The sequence below is a fragment of the Periplaneta americana genome, chromosome 6 (assembly GCF_040183065.1).
Source record: "Periplaneta americana isolate PAMFEO1 chromosome 6, P.americana_PAMFEO1_priV1, whole genome shotgun sequence".
NCBI lineage: Eukaryota > Metazoa > Arthropoda > Insecta > Blattodea > Blattidae > Periplaneta > Periplaneta americana.
In genome coordinates this window covers 141,235,624-141,253,714 of record NC_091122.1, presented here as the reverse complement: position 1 = coordinate 141,253,714, position 18,091 = coordinate 141,235,624, and the positions used below count along the sequence as shown (strand labels likewise).

At 34.5% G+C, this 18,091-nt stretch overlaps 1 protein-coding gene across 8 annotated transcripts in view; it reads right to left on the bottom strand.

The window, feature by feature from the left end:
- l(2)gl (LLGL domain-containing protein l(2)gl) overlaps positions 1 to 18,091 on the bottom strand; it is a 77,791-nt gene that overhangs the window by 47,900 nt on the left and 11,800 nt on the right. For all 8 annotated transcript variants that reach the window (XR_011332702.1, XM_069829145.1, XM_069829146.1 and 5 more), the window contains exons 6-12: positions 16,420 to 16,563; positions 14,031 to 14,169; positions 12,417 to 12,613; positions 8,953 to 9,107; positions 5,763 to 5,983; positions 5,399 to 5,647; positions 2,913 to 3,065 (exon numbers count right to left, since the gene is read on the bottom strand). Coding sequence is in view for 7 of the 8 variants with exons in the window: in XM_069829145.1 (XP_069685246.1) it covers positions 2,913 to 3,065; positions 5,399 to 5,647; positions 5,763 to 5,983; positions 8,953 to 9,107; positions 12,417 to 12,613; positions 14,031 to 14,169; positions 16,420 to 16,563 (1,258 nt within the window). In the remaining variant the exon portion in view is untranslated. The remainder of the gene's footprint in view (positions 1 to 2,912; positions 3,066 to 5,398; positions 5,648 to 5,762; positions 5,984 to 8,952; positions 9,108 to 12,416; positions 12,614 to 14,030; positions 14,170 to 16,419; positions 16,564 to 18,091) is intronic.

The window sequence follows — 18,091 nt, the reverse complement described above, 5'->3', positions numbered from 1 at the left end:
TTGCCCCCCCCCCCCACCTTTCCCCCAGCAAGATTCGTGAACTGAAGACACTGTATCAACCTGACATTCGTCTTACAGTTGGACAAAACCTCGGAAAAAACCCAACCAGTTAATCAGCTCAAGCAGGAATTGAACCCACACCTGAGTGCAGCTCAGGATCAGAAGGCAAGTGCCTCTGCCAACTGAGCCACACTGATGGCTAGATGCTTTTGCGAATCGAACAATTATACCAGTAAAAAAACTATGTAACTTAGAATAAAGATGATGAAAAAGAGTTTTCTCGTGTTGCAGGAATACAATTAGAGAGTTGAAAAGTAGAAAGATGCCCTCAGATTCATAAAATCTGTATGAATTTCACTATTTACGTGTTTCTGGCAGTCATCTCTTTCATTATGTGCAACCAAAATATCACGAATATAATATAAAACACGTGGAATAAAGACTGTAGTAAACATGGACACACTTTCATATCTTCCTCTCTGAATTTCTGAATAACCTTTGGTTTCTTTGTAATTTTGTCATCCCCACTAATTCCTACATAACCATTACACTCATTTTCCTGCATTACACACCATTTCATTCAGTTTCGTTTAAAACGTAGTCTTCATGACTATCACACTTCTTCTGTTATTACTGTTTAGATTTACACACTATTATAGCACTGTGACCATAACGAACAAAGAGATAATTTCTCATGATAAGCAGAAAAAGAACAGTTTACCATGTAATTCAGAGCAATGACATGATTTAAGTGACAGAGACAGAGGGCATGCATGACTGATCACATAAACAAATCAACGAAAAGGACCGAAAATTATCAATCATTCTGTAAGCCTGAGATTTGTCGAGAACTGAATGAATGAATACTGATGGTGTCGGTAATAGCACATTGTAATATATACAGTCGCAAAGCTCAATACGTAGTAAATATGCAAACATTAGGTAGTTGCTCACCACTAGGATCGCCAATATCGCCTCATTACAGGCAATGCAAAATAGTACAGTAACAGTCTATTGTTTCTAGCACCCTCAAAACTCAAGCTTCGTGACTGTATATAGTAGACTGTGGTAATAGTAAGGCCAATCAGATAAGTAATTCAATCCACAGTTATATTTACTAGCAGAACCATTTGACTAATCAAGCATACAAGTTTATTCAGTTACTGAATGTAGTAATTTATAGTTGAAAATGAATGCATCAAAAATTGCTTTTCCACCTAAATCACATATTTCAATAATGATGTTACATCCTTTTTCCTAGGAGGTCTTCAATTGTATACGAAAATTCATAATAGTTGGCATCTCTGTAAGTACAACCAACATTTCATAAGCAGTTGGAACTAATGTTGCTGCCGACAACTTTAATGCTGTTTGTATGCCGAAAGGCAGTGTGTGCAAAAAATTAAATAAATAAAAATTTACATTCTTTCAGTAAGTAATCAAATGTTGAGATGATTTACACTAACTATCCCAGTTCATTCTTGTAATAAAGAATAGAATGGAATGCAATTAAAACAAAACCAAAAGAAATGAGAATAGTTGGTCTCACTCAGAGACCAGAGTTGTAACGTGAAATATTTCCCAACCACTAGGAATTTTCACACAATACTGCTCCAAGTCAATCATAATTAAAATGAAAAGATTTAAATTCGATATCCTCAATTTTTAAGTGCACGTCGAATTAGTGATAGGGTGTGATTTGAAGACCTGTAATTTTGTGACTGTGATAGGTTTGTCACTGGTTCTGACTGTGAATGTAGTTCCAAAATCACAGCTCCGAGAAATCGCAATCTCTGACCAATATGTGATTCATAACCATCGTGACTGATGTACATACACAGCTCCAGAGTTCAGACAACTGCAAGTCAGAAGAAAACTTAAAGGGCAATATATGTGAGATCTAATTAACTATCAACTCACTCTAGAGGTTAACGAGGGCAACTCTTTGATACTGAAGCTATAATGACTCACCTTCGTGAACATTCTTCGAACATGTCGCAGTAACGCAGGTCAAAATGTATTTTGTTTTTAGTATACTCGCCCCAATAATCACTATTGTTGATATTAAGACATGGCAGCAGTATATCAATTCAATTTGCAGAAGAATGATAAACATAAACATATCTTGGCTCGTAAAGGGAAAACATTGAAATGTTTTGATTAAATTTAGTGCTAATTTATAGTTTATAATCCATATTGACAAAGGTGATTAAATTAGATGAATTTAACAATTTAACCCTCGTAACTGATTTCTGTAAACTCTCAATAATCAAATGTTATGAAATGTATGAAAAAGAAGAGTGATCATCAGTTAGAAGTAATGGTTTGCATCTCAAAATGAAGATTCATGTTCGGTACATTATGGGCTGTACCATGTCTTTTGATCATAATGTTCGAATTCTGTCCGACTTTGTTCCAATATAAATACCTTTGCAAAGAACAGTTATATTCCTTAGTTTTATAAAATGACCACAAACTGAAGATTAATGAACCCAGGCAAGCTGGGACTTGCAGCACAAAGAAACTTCTACATTACGACTAATGACATTACTGTTGAATGTGGCATGTATTGGCTGCCATCATCTTTAGTGAATGACTCTGTGAATGTCAGGATGTTACAACATTCGCAATCGTCAATAATCATCCGAACACAAAAATCGCACTGTGACAAAATCGCTATTATCTATCACAGGGATTTTTCCAGAGCTGTCACACCTCACCTCTACTGCCTCTATACTTCACTTTATGATCAATGCTTACCAAATTTAAGATCAAGAAAGCATGGGGCTGTACCTCCATACCCCTTCAAGTGTCTTCATGACATGTTTAGGCTACCCTTTACCTTTATAATATGAATTAACTTGTTTTTCAAGAGGAAAAAAGAGCTGATAAAAACTATGCATGTTAAGTACCTTAACTTCCTTCTCCACAGCATCAGAACTGAATTTTGCAATAATCACAGAGCCTGCAGTTCCAGCAACGACCAATGTTCCAGACATAGGACAAAGGGAAACTTTCTTTACAGCCAATCGAGGATCATCTGAATATGGGTCAAATGTTCCAACCTGTAATAAAAAAATATATTTATTTATTGCCATCAATTGCCTCAGGTAGTGGTTGCTCTCACATTTCCTGTATACAGTGTCGCCATCACCACCTTTGTGTACATTATCATAACTTAAAGTTCATAATTTGGTATGTATTACCAACTAACCTTTCTATCCTCTCATCTTGTTCAAATAATTTCTACTCTAGTCCCTATTCTCAGATTAACAATCATTAACTATGGCCAGATGCACCAACATTGTTTAAGTTTTAACAAATATTAACTGTCGACATAATGCCTGCTGAGTGACAAGTATGGTGCACTAACGATAATGATTGCTAAAAATTTGCTTAACAGCTGTAAACTCTAACTGGTGATTGATGGCCAATTAAGTTAGTTAACAATAGTTAATTATTTTGAAAGAGCACAAGATGGCAGAAATATTCGGTAATGACATTTTTGAAGATTAAATGCTGTATTTAGATTATCTAACTCGAAATGAAGACCAATGTGATTAAATAAAATTAGGACACCCAAAGAAACCTAAGAACAAAAAATGTAGAATTACTTTTGTTGTATCAGTTCCCTCATTATGCCTTGTTTCTATGATTTTATGGTTACTAATAAGATTAGAAAAAAAAAATTTTCTCTCTTTTTTGTCTGGACTGAAACCCGCCCTTAAAGACAAAAAGGTGTTTGAATTTTCCATTCACTTTCACATGTAGAATCATTACGAGTCCCTAAGCTTCTAATATTTATACACGCCTTTACGCCTTCCACTACATCACCAATTGGTGCGTAAATAAAATATTTTATTCTGAATTAATTTTATTGTTTATTAACACACACTTGTTCACTTTGACTTCAATATCTCTAGTTAAAGAATATGAATTCCTTTCCCTTTAAGAATGGCGAAGTTTGATTGGAATATCCTACTTCATACAGAGAGACAGCTACTACTGCTGCCAGCTTCGAGCACAACTTGCCTAACTTGCAACCTCTCCATTCATACAGTAGCTCCATATAAGGAAACTCAGCTGATCAGTGAACATAACCTATCTTTTCCGTAAAATGAGATTTCAATGTATACGAAAATGTGTTTTTACTTGAAACTGTAATGTAATATTTAATGTAGCCAATTACATTATTTTCACGTTACAAATAATTAAAGTATTATTAGATGTTTGAAAAAATGTAATTATTATGAATTGTATTTCTATAAAAGATAGACTTATGTAGCATATAAATACTCTAGGGAAGTTTAAGACAAGAATCATTATATATTGCAAATCATTCCACATCATTTTAGTGAGTAATCAAACTTAATATTTGTTACAGAAACTACATCTTTGTATTTACATAAAATCTCTACCAACTATTTCCACTTCATATTTCGCAAAATTTGCAGTTCTAAGTTTTTTAATTGGCCCCATTTTAACAATATCAAAGCTTTCATATTGCGAACCAAATAATCGACAAATGGAATGGCTGAAATGCATTGTTCTACATTCAGTGCAGAAATCTATAGGCTGAGAGATTAAGTTCGATTGCCAGCTAATGCCAGTGACATAGAGAGTATTCCGAATCTCAGCATTGAGCAATCTGATGGCATCATGATGTTCCGAATTTCAGCGATGTCAATGATACTCCAGCGTTGTCGCACCAACATGTGTGTGTGTGTATGTGTGTGTGTGTGTATGTGCGTGTGCGTTTATAGTATATACATACTGTATATAAAATATAGTGTCAAAACACTGAGAATCTTTGAATTTTATACAACATGCTGCTTAAGTATTCTACATAACCTTAGTAAATTGACCTAAAGATTATAATCATTAATAAAAATAATAATCATTAATAATTTAGTAAATTGAGCTCTGCACAGTTTAAAAATGTTGTTAATTAACTTGACAATAAATCCATTAACTCTTTTATATTTCTCACACACAGTAGGTTAAGAGGAAAGGGCTGGACATCACTGAAAATAATTCTGATTCATTTCTTCCTCAAGACTACACAATGAACAAAGTAGTGAAGAAATAATTCCAATATTGTTCAAAGTTTAAAAATGCATATTAATGAAAATCCATCATAACACTAATGCAAGATATTTCGCTCTTTTCAGATAATTCCATCAACATACTGTAGTAGGTAGGTACTACATGTGTCGAGATATTAAATGATTACCCAATATCCACAGACAGTAAGATTAGGGGATAGTCTGCAGTGTTATCTGAAACTGAAAGTAGGAACCATACACATGACAATACAATGGTTATCACAACGTTGTTTACATCATAAATCAGCTGATGGTCAATTGTTTTATATGTAACATAATATGACGAAGCAAACCTTTCTGAAAGGTGGCCATTCGTCTTCTTCGTCATCATCTGCAGCTCCATTACTGCCATCAATTGCTATCTCCTCTCCACTGAAGAGATGAGCAGAACCAAATTTATAAAGAGGCTGCAAAGCTATTCCACCTGCATCCCAAAATCTGACTGTGCCATCTTCATGACCAGTCAAAAGAAGTTCTCTTGCTGTTTTCTCCTCTTCTTCATTGGTCTCGCCTAACAATTTACCTCCAGTTACTGGCCATTCCTGGAAAAAAAAAGACAATCATTGCATACATACATTAATATTTATGTTAAGCATGTGCCCTAAAGTTAATTAAAATGTTTATAGTCTACAATTTGGAACATGCTCCATGACTCACTCTGTCCGAGTACAAATCCTGTGTTTGCTTCTTTCCAGCTGCCACAATACTATCCCAAAGTTCCTGAGTTACTCCTGACACGTGCTGTGAGCAAGTAACTGCACTGGCATGTAGAGATACCAGATATGGCAGTGATAACATACGCCAGTCATCAGATAGTAGATCAATTGCTACAAGCTCCTCTTCGAGAAGAACAATAAGGGCTTCTGGTTCATCAAATTCTGGGAAAGAAATATATAATTTTTTTGTCAAATTGAAGATAATAAACTGATTAATAGGGCTATGAAAAGGGAGAGCAGTTAAATCTAGCGATGGTACCAAGTATAGCTGAAGCTGGTGAAATGGGGTGAATTTCCCCTACAACTTGATGTAAGCAGTGGTACAGTCTGTATGCTGTACTCAGTACCGTCACTAGCTTTAACTGCTCCCTTTTCATAGCCGTACTGATTAACATTAGGCACAATGGAAAAATCAGCAGCAGAACTTTCAGAGCACTAACTGCCATACAGTGTTCACCTACTTTCCTTGCAAAAATTATACCACCAGATTATATTCCACTATTACCATTACTAAAGACAGGTTTAAGGTATACACAAAACGATATACTGTATACAAAACTACATTAAGAAGCAAGCAAAAATAAAATTGACCTTTTTTTTAGTATTGTTACGAGGGGGATCCAGGAAATAACGACCGTTTTGTTGTAATAATTAAAAAATATATATATTTATTTGAAAAAACAAAGTCTGTTACATAACTGAAGCTTCCTTTACTTCTCTACATAATCACCACCTACATTTAAACATTTGTCGTATCTGTTCACTAGCTTTAGAATTCCCGTGTTATACTCCTCTGCCGCCAGTTCATTAAGCCAGGTGTTCACTGTCTTCTTCAACTCTTCATCACTTCCAAAACGCAAACCACCCAGAAAGTCTTTCAGCTTAGTGAAAAGGTGAAAATCGCTAGGAGCAAGGTCTGGACTATAGGGCGGATGATCAAAGATTTCCCAACCGAATTGATCCAGCAATTCTCAAGTTGAAGCAGCAGTGTGCGGGCGGGCATTGTCGTGAAGAAGCACAACTCCTCTCAAAAGCATTCCTCGCCTCTTGTTTTGGATGGCTCGCCGTGGTTTTCGTAGTCTCACAATAACGATTTGCATTGATCGTAGTGCCTTTTGGCATGAAATCCAGCAGAAGAACACCTTTGCGATCCCAAAAGACAGTAGCCATGACTTTTTGTGTTGAGAGAGTCTGTTTGAATTTTCTCGGTTTCTTGGGTGATGAGGGATGATGCCACTGACGTGATTGGCGCTTGGTCTCTGGGGTGTTGTGAGACACCCAGGTCTCATCACCAGTCACAATTTGATCAAGAAAGGCGTCTCCATCTGTGTGATATCGCACCAAGAATGTCAATGCTGAGGCCATTCTGTGAGTTTTGTGTTGGTCACTCAGTTGCCGTGGAACCCATCGTGCACAGATTTTGTGGTAGCCAAGATGTTGCGACAATTTCACCAAGCAAAGAACGAGAAATGTCAGGAAAGGCAATATGCAATTCGTCGAGTGATGTGCGCCTGTCTTGCAAGATTCTGTCGTTCACTTTAGTCTTCAGGTCTTCTGTGATGAGTGATGGGCATCCGGGTCGAGTTTCATCGTGGACATTTGTTCGCCCATTGTTGAACATTTCGCACCATTTTCTCACATTTCTTTCATTCATTACAGTATCACCATACACTTCTTTCAATTGCCGGTAAATTTCTGCAGGTTTCAAATGTCGGGCATTCAAAAATCGAATCACACTCCTCACCTCACAGTCGGCGGGATTATCAATCACGTCGTTCATTTTGAAGTAACACAAAATGCACAATGGCGACTTGTTGCAACCAGTACTCACAACTTTATGAGAACACATGTTAAGGAAGCCAGTTGACCTTCAAACAAGGAAGGGGAGTCAGCTGCGCGGCGGGTATGCGCGAATGGTCGTTATTTCCCGGATCCCCCTCGTATAATATTGTTAACAACAAAATAAACGCAATATTCGGAATAAAATTAAGAAAATCTGGAATATAAATGTCACTGGTTGCCACAAAGTATAAACATACTGGGGAGGCCAGGACCTGGCTTGGGATGTACAGCCATTTGATGACAATGAGGATGACGTAGAAGAAAGAGAAGTATAAATGCTGGAGTTTTTCTTCATAAGTGGGATATGTTTCATAATGATGTATATAACATTCTTGGAATATCTTCAAATGTAGTTGACCAATAAAATTCGAAATATGATTTTATCAGTAACACATGTATGTTAGATTTTTTAATTCTCTGCATTATACATTGATTAAACTATAATGTCTAACCAGTTGGATGTTAAGCACATTACTTCAAATGTTCTCTGTCTTTAAAATAATAGCTTGTTGGAAAGATACTGAAGAAACAAGGAGTGACAGAGAGGGAGGAGAAATTTATGAACACTTGAAAATTGTAAGGAAACCCTGTTTCGTTTTGTACAGCATGTTTTTGCTCACAGGGCCGAACAATAGAAGCCTACCTGCCACTTGAAACCCCATATTCCACAGTAAGTTCGTACTTTCTTTTCATTGCATTTCCGTAAAAATATAGGTATTTTACAGCTATTCTGAAAAACTGTCATAGTATTACATTTCTCCGAAAATATAGGCATTTTAGAGCTATACTGAAAAACTTTCATAGTATTATATTTTACCACGGCATGTTATGGTTTGAATGCATTAAATGCGAAAAATGCGCAAAACATAACATTATGACACGAATTTTTAGTAAATATGCCATAAACTTAAAAAATGCCTAATATGCATTACAGTTATTCCCAAAATATAACGTTAATATGCAGTTTCGTACTAAATATGCTACAAAATTAAAAACGGTCCAGATATGAATTTATATGCCCAATAAAAACTCTTCCATTTTTTTTTCAGAATGCTTGGAATCCAGTTTAAATCAGTCTGAAAACCGAAACAATCCCATAGGAAAAAATATGACATGTCATAGAAATCCGCCCCTTAGTAACAATACTAGTAATATTAGTAATCATAGTAATAATAATAATAATAATAATAATAATAATAATAATAATAATGACAATAATAATGATAATAATAATAATAATAATAATAATAATAATAATAATAATATGCAAATAGGATTAGAATTCTTACCTCTGTCATCTGGATCAATATCTACAGTATAAAAATCTATAACCTTGGATGTGAAATCTAGAACAACATGGCGTTTTCCATGCTGGATAGTTATTGTATGGCGGTCACTATAGCTGGCTCGGGGCATACCTCCAGAAAATATCATAAAGTCATCCCTACAAGATAAGAATCCATTATGAACATTAAATTTTTCTACATCATGATTTATTAGGTTAAGGGTATTTGAGAATAAGGTGCTTAGGAAAATATTTGGAGCTAAGGGGGATGAAGTTACAGGAGAATGGAGAAAGTTGCACAACACAGAACTGCACGCATTGTATTCTTCACCTGACATAGTTAGGAACATTAAATCCAGACGTTTGAGATGGGCAGGGCATGTAGCACGTATGGGCGAATCCAGAAATGCATATAGAGTGTTAGTTGGAAGGCCGGAGGGAAAAAGACCTTTAGGGAAGCCAAAACGTAGATGGGAAGATAGTATTAAAATGGATTTGAGGGAGGTGGGATATGATGATAGAGAATGGATTGATCTTGCTCAGGATAGGGACAGGTGGTGGGCTTGTGTGAGGGCGGCAATGAACCTCCGGGTTCCTTAAAAGCAAGTAAGTAAATCATGGTTTATTGAAATGAAAATATAGCATCTTAAAAAGTTTGATTTGATTTGATTATAGCTCACTTAGTCCAATTAAAGGCGCAAAAGTAGCGAGAACAAATTGCAGACAACTCATCCTGCACAAAATTCAAGAATGTATGCGAGCTCAATTTCTTTGCACTTCACACAATTTCATGGCATGCAAGGAAGGCAATATTATCATCTACTCAAGCCATCTGTTGAGCTTCATGTTCTTCGGAATACCGAGTAAATCATTTAGGAAGACATACAGTAAAAATGCTGTGTTTTGTCAAATATGGAGAATGTGAAGGCCACGTAATTGGTCCACCTTGACTAAACCAGTTGATAAATTTGAAAACCATTTTGGGTCCGATAAGCTGTACAACTTATCAAGGTTTTTATTGTTAAGACCGTCAGACTTATCAAATAAGTGTGATAAACACAAATATGGTGTTTTTTTACATAATAGAGGAACGTTTTCAGTTCCACTAAACCATCATCAGATCATTAATAAACTTACAGACAACTTATAAACAAACAGTGAAGAAATCACAATTAAAATGGGTTAAAAAGTTGAACATTAGCAATAAAATCTATACACAGAAAATAAAATTGTTAAAATATGATTAACCATTTTTATCTATATAAAATAGAACTGTGTGAAGAAAGGTAGCATAATGCAGCGTCTAAGGACGTGTGGTCTTATAACAAATCCATATTATTGTAAAATTATGTAACAGGTGCAGCATGAAGACTGCATTTACATATCAGATCAGTGAGCTGGTACAAATTGATGATGTAACGAACGTGGATATACAGCTTCATGTATATAGAAAGAAGACGTAATGTTCGTAACATGTGAGTCTTGTAATCTGAAATAAATACGTGTAAAAGATTACTAGGTTGGGGAAGATTAATGTTGGAAACTATTTTTGATAAATGTGGAAAACCAAGTAATGAGAAAAAATGGGGTCGTAAAAGAGGAAACACACGAAGATAAAATAACATACGGAGCTGATAGGAAGAAGAATGTATTCGATGTTGTAGAAGGACCAGTAACAAATGTTAGCGAATGTTACATTTACAAAATATCTAACATCAAATTGAAAAGCAGAGGCAGAAGGAAGCTTATTGGTATGCTGGGGATCCACGTGTGTGAGGAGATTTTAGATTCTAAAGCAGACTGTGTGCATTGGGAAGTGGTTCATTCAAGAGAGATATACCATTATTTAATGCCTGAGTGATATAAAATTCTTCGGCGATATGTATGCATGGGTTGTCATTCATAGAGTGAATGACCTGTATTGTATCGTTTATGTTAGTTAATTCATGACCATGTTCTATTAAATGTGTTGCAAATTTTGATTTTCGTCTATTATATTTAAAGTCAGAAACATGCTCAATGTACCGGGTTCTGTAGTTTCTACGAGTTTGGCCAATGTATTTACTAGGGCAATTTTTGCATTGTAACATATAAACACCATTTTGAAATTGATCTCTATTATGAAGTTTGTTAGGAAGAATATTGTTTAATTTATTGTTGGTGCAGAAGGCAATATTTATATTATGTTTTTTTGAAGAAGTTATTCAAATTGGTTATATATTTGTCCAAAATATGTCATACAAGTCTATGTTTTCTGAGAATTAGAGGTTACTGGTTCAAGGGAAGTGTACTGATTTTTGAATAACTTGTTTTTGCGTTTTTTTTTATATGTTTAGGGAAACCATTATCTTGAGCTAGAGAGATAATATAATTAATTATATTCTTTGTTAAAATTGAATTTACTTAACGGAATAGTCAATAATTTGTCAATGATATAACGAAATTTACTAATTTTATGAACCTCAGGATGGTTGGAAAGACTGTGTGTAGAGTGGTTAGTGGAAGTAGGTTTACGGAATATGTCGAAATTAAATCGGAGATTTTTTATAAAAATTTTGAGGTCTAGAAAGTTTACTGACCAGTTAACAGCTGGTTCAGAAGTAAACTTTATGGTGGGGTCAATAAACATATCAATATGTATCAGATACTTGAAACAAATATAGGATTCACAAAATTTCGCTACACACCACACATCATTGTTACTGTCAATTAGCTGGCACTCTTGTACAGGCACGTGATCTTCCAACAAAGGCCATGACAGCAGTGAACAAATAACTTATCTTGGAATATTTTTGTTTAATTACCAAGAGTAAAATGATCCAGTTTTGGTACTGTATTGCAGAAACAGTTTTTATACTCGTGAAGTTTGAAGACTGTTTCAGGAAAGATTACCTGGTATTAATGTTCAAGTGTCAAAAACATCCGTGACGTGAATAAATTTCAGAAGACATAAAGTGTTAACTATTAATATAGAAAATAGTGTATGGAACTCAATATATGTATGTACGATAATATACATCATCTGGAAAAATTCTTTCGCAACATATACAGCTAGTGTTTTCATGCACTATTAAAGAATTTGATCTTCCAACTTAACAAACTGTAACTCTCTGAGGAACATTAAAAGGAAGTGTATGAAACAAATACACACACAGCACTTTGCAAAAACAAAATAATAAAACTCGCAATGTGAATTGCAAAAAAGTGATTAGTAATTTCATAAGAAAATTAAAAAATGAAGCCAGCTTCAGTACCTCTTTGCTTAAACTAGATAAGGAGGTAACGCCTTAACTGCTTATATGTAATCATTTTTACAGGAACAGTTCTTGTTCTGTTAAATTTCTGATACTGAGTTGTTCCCATAGCCAGTATTGCAACACAACTGATTGAAAAATTACTGCATAGCAGTATAAGGTAATAAAGTTTCACTTCCTCTTGCATTAACTGAAAAGTTAATTTAATACTTACTTCTTGGAATGTCTCCACAGAAGTTTAGTAACTGCCTTACATGGAAATGGCCCATATACAGTAGTGGGCTCTTCGGACGGACGTTCTCCAACACTAGCATCCCAGATTGCGTAACTGCCATCATTATGTGAAGATGCAAACCGAGAACCTGATTTATGCCAGCAAATACTTTCCAATTGCTGTGTACTAATATATGTCTGAAAGAATTTAAGAAGTTGCTGTTACTAGAAAGGACACAAAATAGTTCATTATTTCATATTTCTGTTCTTCACTTACAACAATAGACTGTGACAGTACTATTTTGCATTGCCTGTAATGAGGCGATATTAGCAATCCTAGTGGTGAGCAACTATCTAATGTTTGCATATTTACTACGTATTGAGCTTCGCGACTGTATATACTAGACTGTGATAATATCTTATTCAGACAGTTGCAATTCAATATAGTCATGGACACTGCAACAAGCACAACGTGTTTGATGCAGTAAGTTAAATCCTCCTACCAGTTTTGTTTTCTGTTGTATATCTCTCATGCACAAATGCAAGCACATATATACAAAATTACTTCCATTTATTCAACATACAGTGTGCCCATTTACAGTCTACCCATAATTAAACTAGTATATACAGTCACGAAGCATGACGTGTGAGGGTGCTAGGAACAATAGACTGTGCAGATAGTATTTCGCATTGTCTGTGATGAGGCGATAGTAGCAATCCTAGTGATTAGAAAAAAAAAACACACAAAAAAACTAAAAAAAAATACTGATGTGTGGCTTACTCATAACGAATTTTGCAACATTGTCCTATTTTCCTTCTGCGCAACTCCTAAGGTGGTAGTGCAAGCCATTATCTTCCTGCACAGGTACTTCAATTGTTAATATTGTTAAATGGTATTTGGATCAGTAGTACATGACTCTGAATCAAGTTCAAGTGTGATAAATGTATTGTTTGTGTGTCTTATATTTTCAATTCTGAAAATGAATATCACCAAAGGTAGGAGATTGAGATCCTTTTCTTGCCGCAAAAAAAAACATAGAACTACCGAAGATGCAGAGGAACATGGAAACTATGAAGCATAATATCTTATAAACGGCCATAGCTGGGTGCATGACTTATTGGAGAATATATGGTAATAACATCTTAAATGTCCTTCTCTGTGGCTCAAGCAGGTAGTGTTGCTGGCTACAAACCCAGCAGATGTTGATTCTATTCCTGGCAGGAAAATGGAGATTATTCTCCCTCCTATCTTGGGAACTACGTGTGCACTTCTTGTCCTGAGTTTTCGTAAATATTGAATTTGCACAAGGCAACTATTTCTGGATTATTAGTTAGTTTATAGGAACCTCAGGGCCAAATCTTTGAAGCAGATGTTAAATTAAATTATGGTTTATTTAACGCTCCCAACTGCCAAGGTTATATCTGTCAACGGTGTGCCAGAATTTTGTTCCACAGGAGTTTTTTTATGTGTCAGTAAATCTATTGAATAAGCCTATCGCATTTAAACATGTAATCTATTGACATGAGCCTGTCGCATTTAAACACACTTAAATGCCATTTATGAAGCACATATTTATGTCACATCTGAAGATAAGTATAATAAATTATTACATACCTGTTCAGCTCCCGGACTTTTGCGATCCCACAGCACCATTAGACCACGATTGTAACCAATAAGAATCTTGTCTGTATTGCCTGGTTGTTCGGCTATTGCTTCTACTGCACCTGGATTTATCTTGTAGTCTTCTGGCACACTGAAATTACAAACGGGGAGATTTATGTCGTCATATCCGATAATGTATCTAATATGTTGAAAATGGAAAGAACTGTTTCTCTATGGGCTATGGCATAGTAATTCCAGTAATCACATGGGCAATCTCCTCACAAAAGATGGTTTAGATCAAAATCTGCCATTAAAGTACAAACAGTATTGAAGGAATTCACGCATGTGGATTTGGAGGGGGCTTTGGTAAAGCAGAGTGGCTGCAGGATCAAAGTCTCTTGTGATACTCGTTGGTTGTTCACACAGAGATGTATTTGTCCGTTTAATAAAATATAAACAACACATGAAAATACTTATTGCAAATTACAGTAGGTTTAAGACAGTAAAACCAGCTGTCAAAGCATCAATATGTGATAATGAGTTTTTGATGAGGTACATGATGTTAGCCATTTTGACCCAATTTGTACACTAAATAATATTTCCCGAAATCAGACATTTCAATTGCAGATGCAACACATTCATTGTTGAACCTCAAAATTCCTAGTCAATTTCAGAAGTTTAAAAAACAATGTGACATCTAGGAAAGCAATGGCTCTTAATATTTACACTTTGACCACTTTTTGTCTTCATCCCAAGTATTGTAGTGATGTTCAATTTTTGCTCTCAAGCAAACAATTATTGTAAAAAGTACAAGACTTTCTACTAGATAAGTTGAGCCAAGAAGAAATAGGTAGCCTTTACAAGTTTCAACAAGGAAGTGAGACATTTAAAAAATTATTTCTGAAAAATATCACTGACCTAATAGCATTTTGGAATATGGGTAAACATCATCATCGTCATCATCAAGATTTATAAACTTCACAAAATACCTGCTTCTTCTGCATGTGTGGAACATGTATTTTCTAATTGGTCATACATTCATTCACTTGTCAGAAATTGTCTAGATTTTGATAGATCGTCAAAACTACTGCATATCTATTACACTCACAAAATGATAGATAAAAACAGTGCAGATGATTAATGGCAACCATTTACTGCTAATGCTTTAGGATGAGTTAGGTATTTGGTACGCAATTAATTTGTAAAGAAATAGGCCTATGTATATTAAAGCTCTGAGTTTATTCATACTACAGATCCAACGTTCAAAAATTTTTTTGTGAAAATGAAGTGGAAAATAATACTTCAATTTTGTACAGTAGTTAGTCATTCATTTGATCACTTTTAAAACAACAAAACAACTTTTTAAATCTTTCATTCATAGATTACATAGTCTACATGAAATAAGGTCATGTAGATTACATGCGTAGACATAAAATTATAGTCTACAGCACATCACTGCCTTATATAGAAGATGGACTGACAAGCCTCTATTACATTTGACACAGGACAGATAATGCTGTCTCTCCGAAAATTGTAAAGAATAGTAATAAGATAAAAATATATTTTAATATTAAACCTCGTGAATTCACAAAAATGTCAGTTTTGTTACTTTTTATGTAAACAAAAATGCAGAGTTTTTAAAAACAAGTGGCTATATGAGATACAGCTGGGTTAAGTCGCATAACTTTCTAGAATCCAAATGTTAAAAAGCTATTTTTATAGTATCTCCCCTCTGTTTCTTTACAAATGTGTTTTCTTATAAGTCTAATCTCAATCTCCTATTTCGTAATGTAATCGTCCACAAGTGTAACTTCGTACATACATTCTTTATTCAAAGCTGTATATTGACAAGAACTTCATTCTCAACATGGACAACAGTTAGAGCCATTTATGCACGACGTTTTTCCTTGATACAGAATACAATTGAAAATAGAATATTTTAACATGCAAATGGAAGGGAATTTTTATGATAACTTCTATGAAGAAGAATAATATCTTCAATATTATAATTAATTTACAATAAAATTGCATTCTTATTACAATTAAAATCTCACTGTAGGTTTCTTCTGTGCCTTTTATGAACTTACGGCATTCTCTTTTTCTTCACAACATACAGTACCAAGCAGCAGCCATGAGCAAAATTTCTCTACTTTCCACTACTGAAATATAGTCAGCAACTGTTTAGGAGTTTGTTAATTCTTTTCCGACGTTAGACACGACTTTTCTTTACACAATAATTAGTTTCGATTCTGAATGTTCATCAAATCAATGAAGAGAAGTGTATTGCCTAATTCAATAATCGAGCACATTCGCTTCTTAATGTTGCAAAGGAAAATTTTCTCATACCTCTCTCTCTATTGTAAATAAACAAACATGACTTCAAATAAAAAATTAAGATTACTTTTGCATGACAACATCTTGATAGATGATGGTTTCAGCCATTTCGAATGTTCTCAGATTTAGTAGGTAGATGTTTCCTCCTTCTGTCCCCAAAAGTAAATGTTCACATGTTGATTCCAAGCAGATGGCCGAGATTTTCTTCAACCTAAAGTTCAACACAAGAAGTAAGATACACATAGAACATTTCACACTGTGTTGTATACACCATCACCAATGAAAAACGTAAAACTAAGCTAACTTATTAACTACTTTCCCCATAACTAATCTCACTTAGTGTCACAATGATATGTGTAAAATGTAAAAACTGTCACTCATACACATTGGGACTCCTGAACGTAAATTAGATAAATATCTTAATACAATAAAACCCTTTTTAATTAATATCCAGGAACTAATTATTTTTCCCTTAAATGCAGCTTTTTCTTAAAAGGAGGAGTTTTACTTAACATATAAAGTACTAGAAACAAAAAATATCCCAACTCTTGAAGCTGCTTATGGAAGCACAATTCACATCACAACGATTTAACAACAGTTTTCAACCCAGAATTACAGGAAGATATTTCAGAGTTTTCAACCCAGAATTACAGGAAGATATTTCACAACTAATGTAGAAAGCACGAAATTAATCCGAAAATAAGATCAAATTAATGGCTATGAGTCATTATGTAAACAAAAAAAAAAAAAAAACACAATACGACAACCTCGATTATGATAATTCATCACAAGGATTCCGATATTTCTGTGCTGGCCTGCTTGCTCACAGACTACAGATATTGTTGAGGAAATAGTTCTTTTAATTAATATGCAATTTGATTTCGTTTACCATCATTATAATTTATAAATATTCGTCTACTATTAAAAATAGATCAATTTTCATTGCATCTTTTGAAATGCCTTTTGGGTTATGACAACATTCGAAGTAAAATGAATTTCAATAACTGCCAAAGCGATGTCATGTGTATCACTGCTTTGGAGCCTTAGCATGTGCAATGCATTGAATCTGGAAGTTAGAAAATTCAGAAAGGATGTTTTTTTTTCTGGAACTGTACAAGGTAAGAACTGAGATTAGAAATTAAAACATTTAACAGAATTTTTTTTGCATAAAATATTATCTTGTAATGAAAAAATAAATTACTTCTAAAAATATCTATCTATATTAAATAAATTTTACAAGAAAAAGAGTTCATCCAAAGGGCTGGACTCGGGAAGCATACCCAAAATGCTCATTGCATTTCCGCGTTGAATTGCAATACTTAAACGCTGACGCAAATAAGTAGTGTAATGATGATCACCAGTAATGGAGATCAAAATTTTGCCAATTTGAGATACCAAAACCTTAGCGTCATGACTCCAAGGACCAAAGGTCTCCACAGCAAAGGGGACAAAGATATGACTGTCTAAAAGATGAGCATACTTATTGACTTTTTTTTTTCACAGCTAATTCAGCAGCAGATGCTGCGCATCTGGAGGTATTCGGCAAGTGAGATGGAGCTAGAGTGTCAAAGCAAATGGAGTCCCAAATCAAAGATTTAATTAGCCCTTTTATCCATTATATTTATATATTCTTAATACCTGCTAAATTTACTATTAATAAACACACACAAATTTTCGCAAACACACATGATATTTTCATAAAATCACAGTAACACATTTTTAAGTACTGAACTGTAATT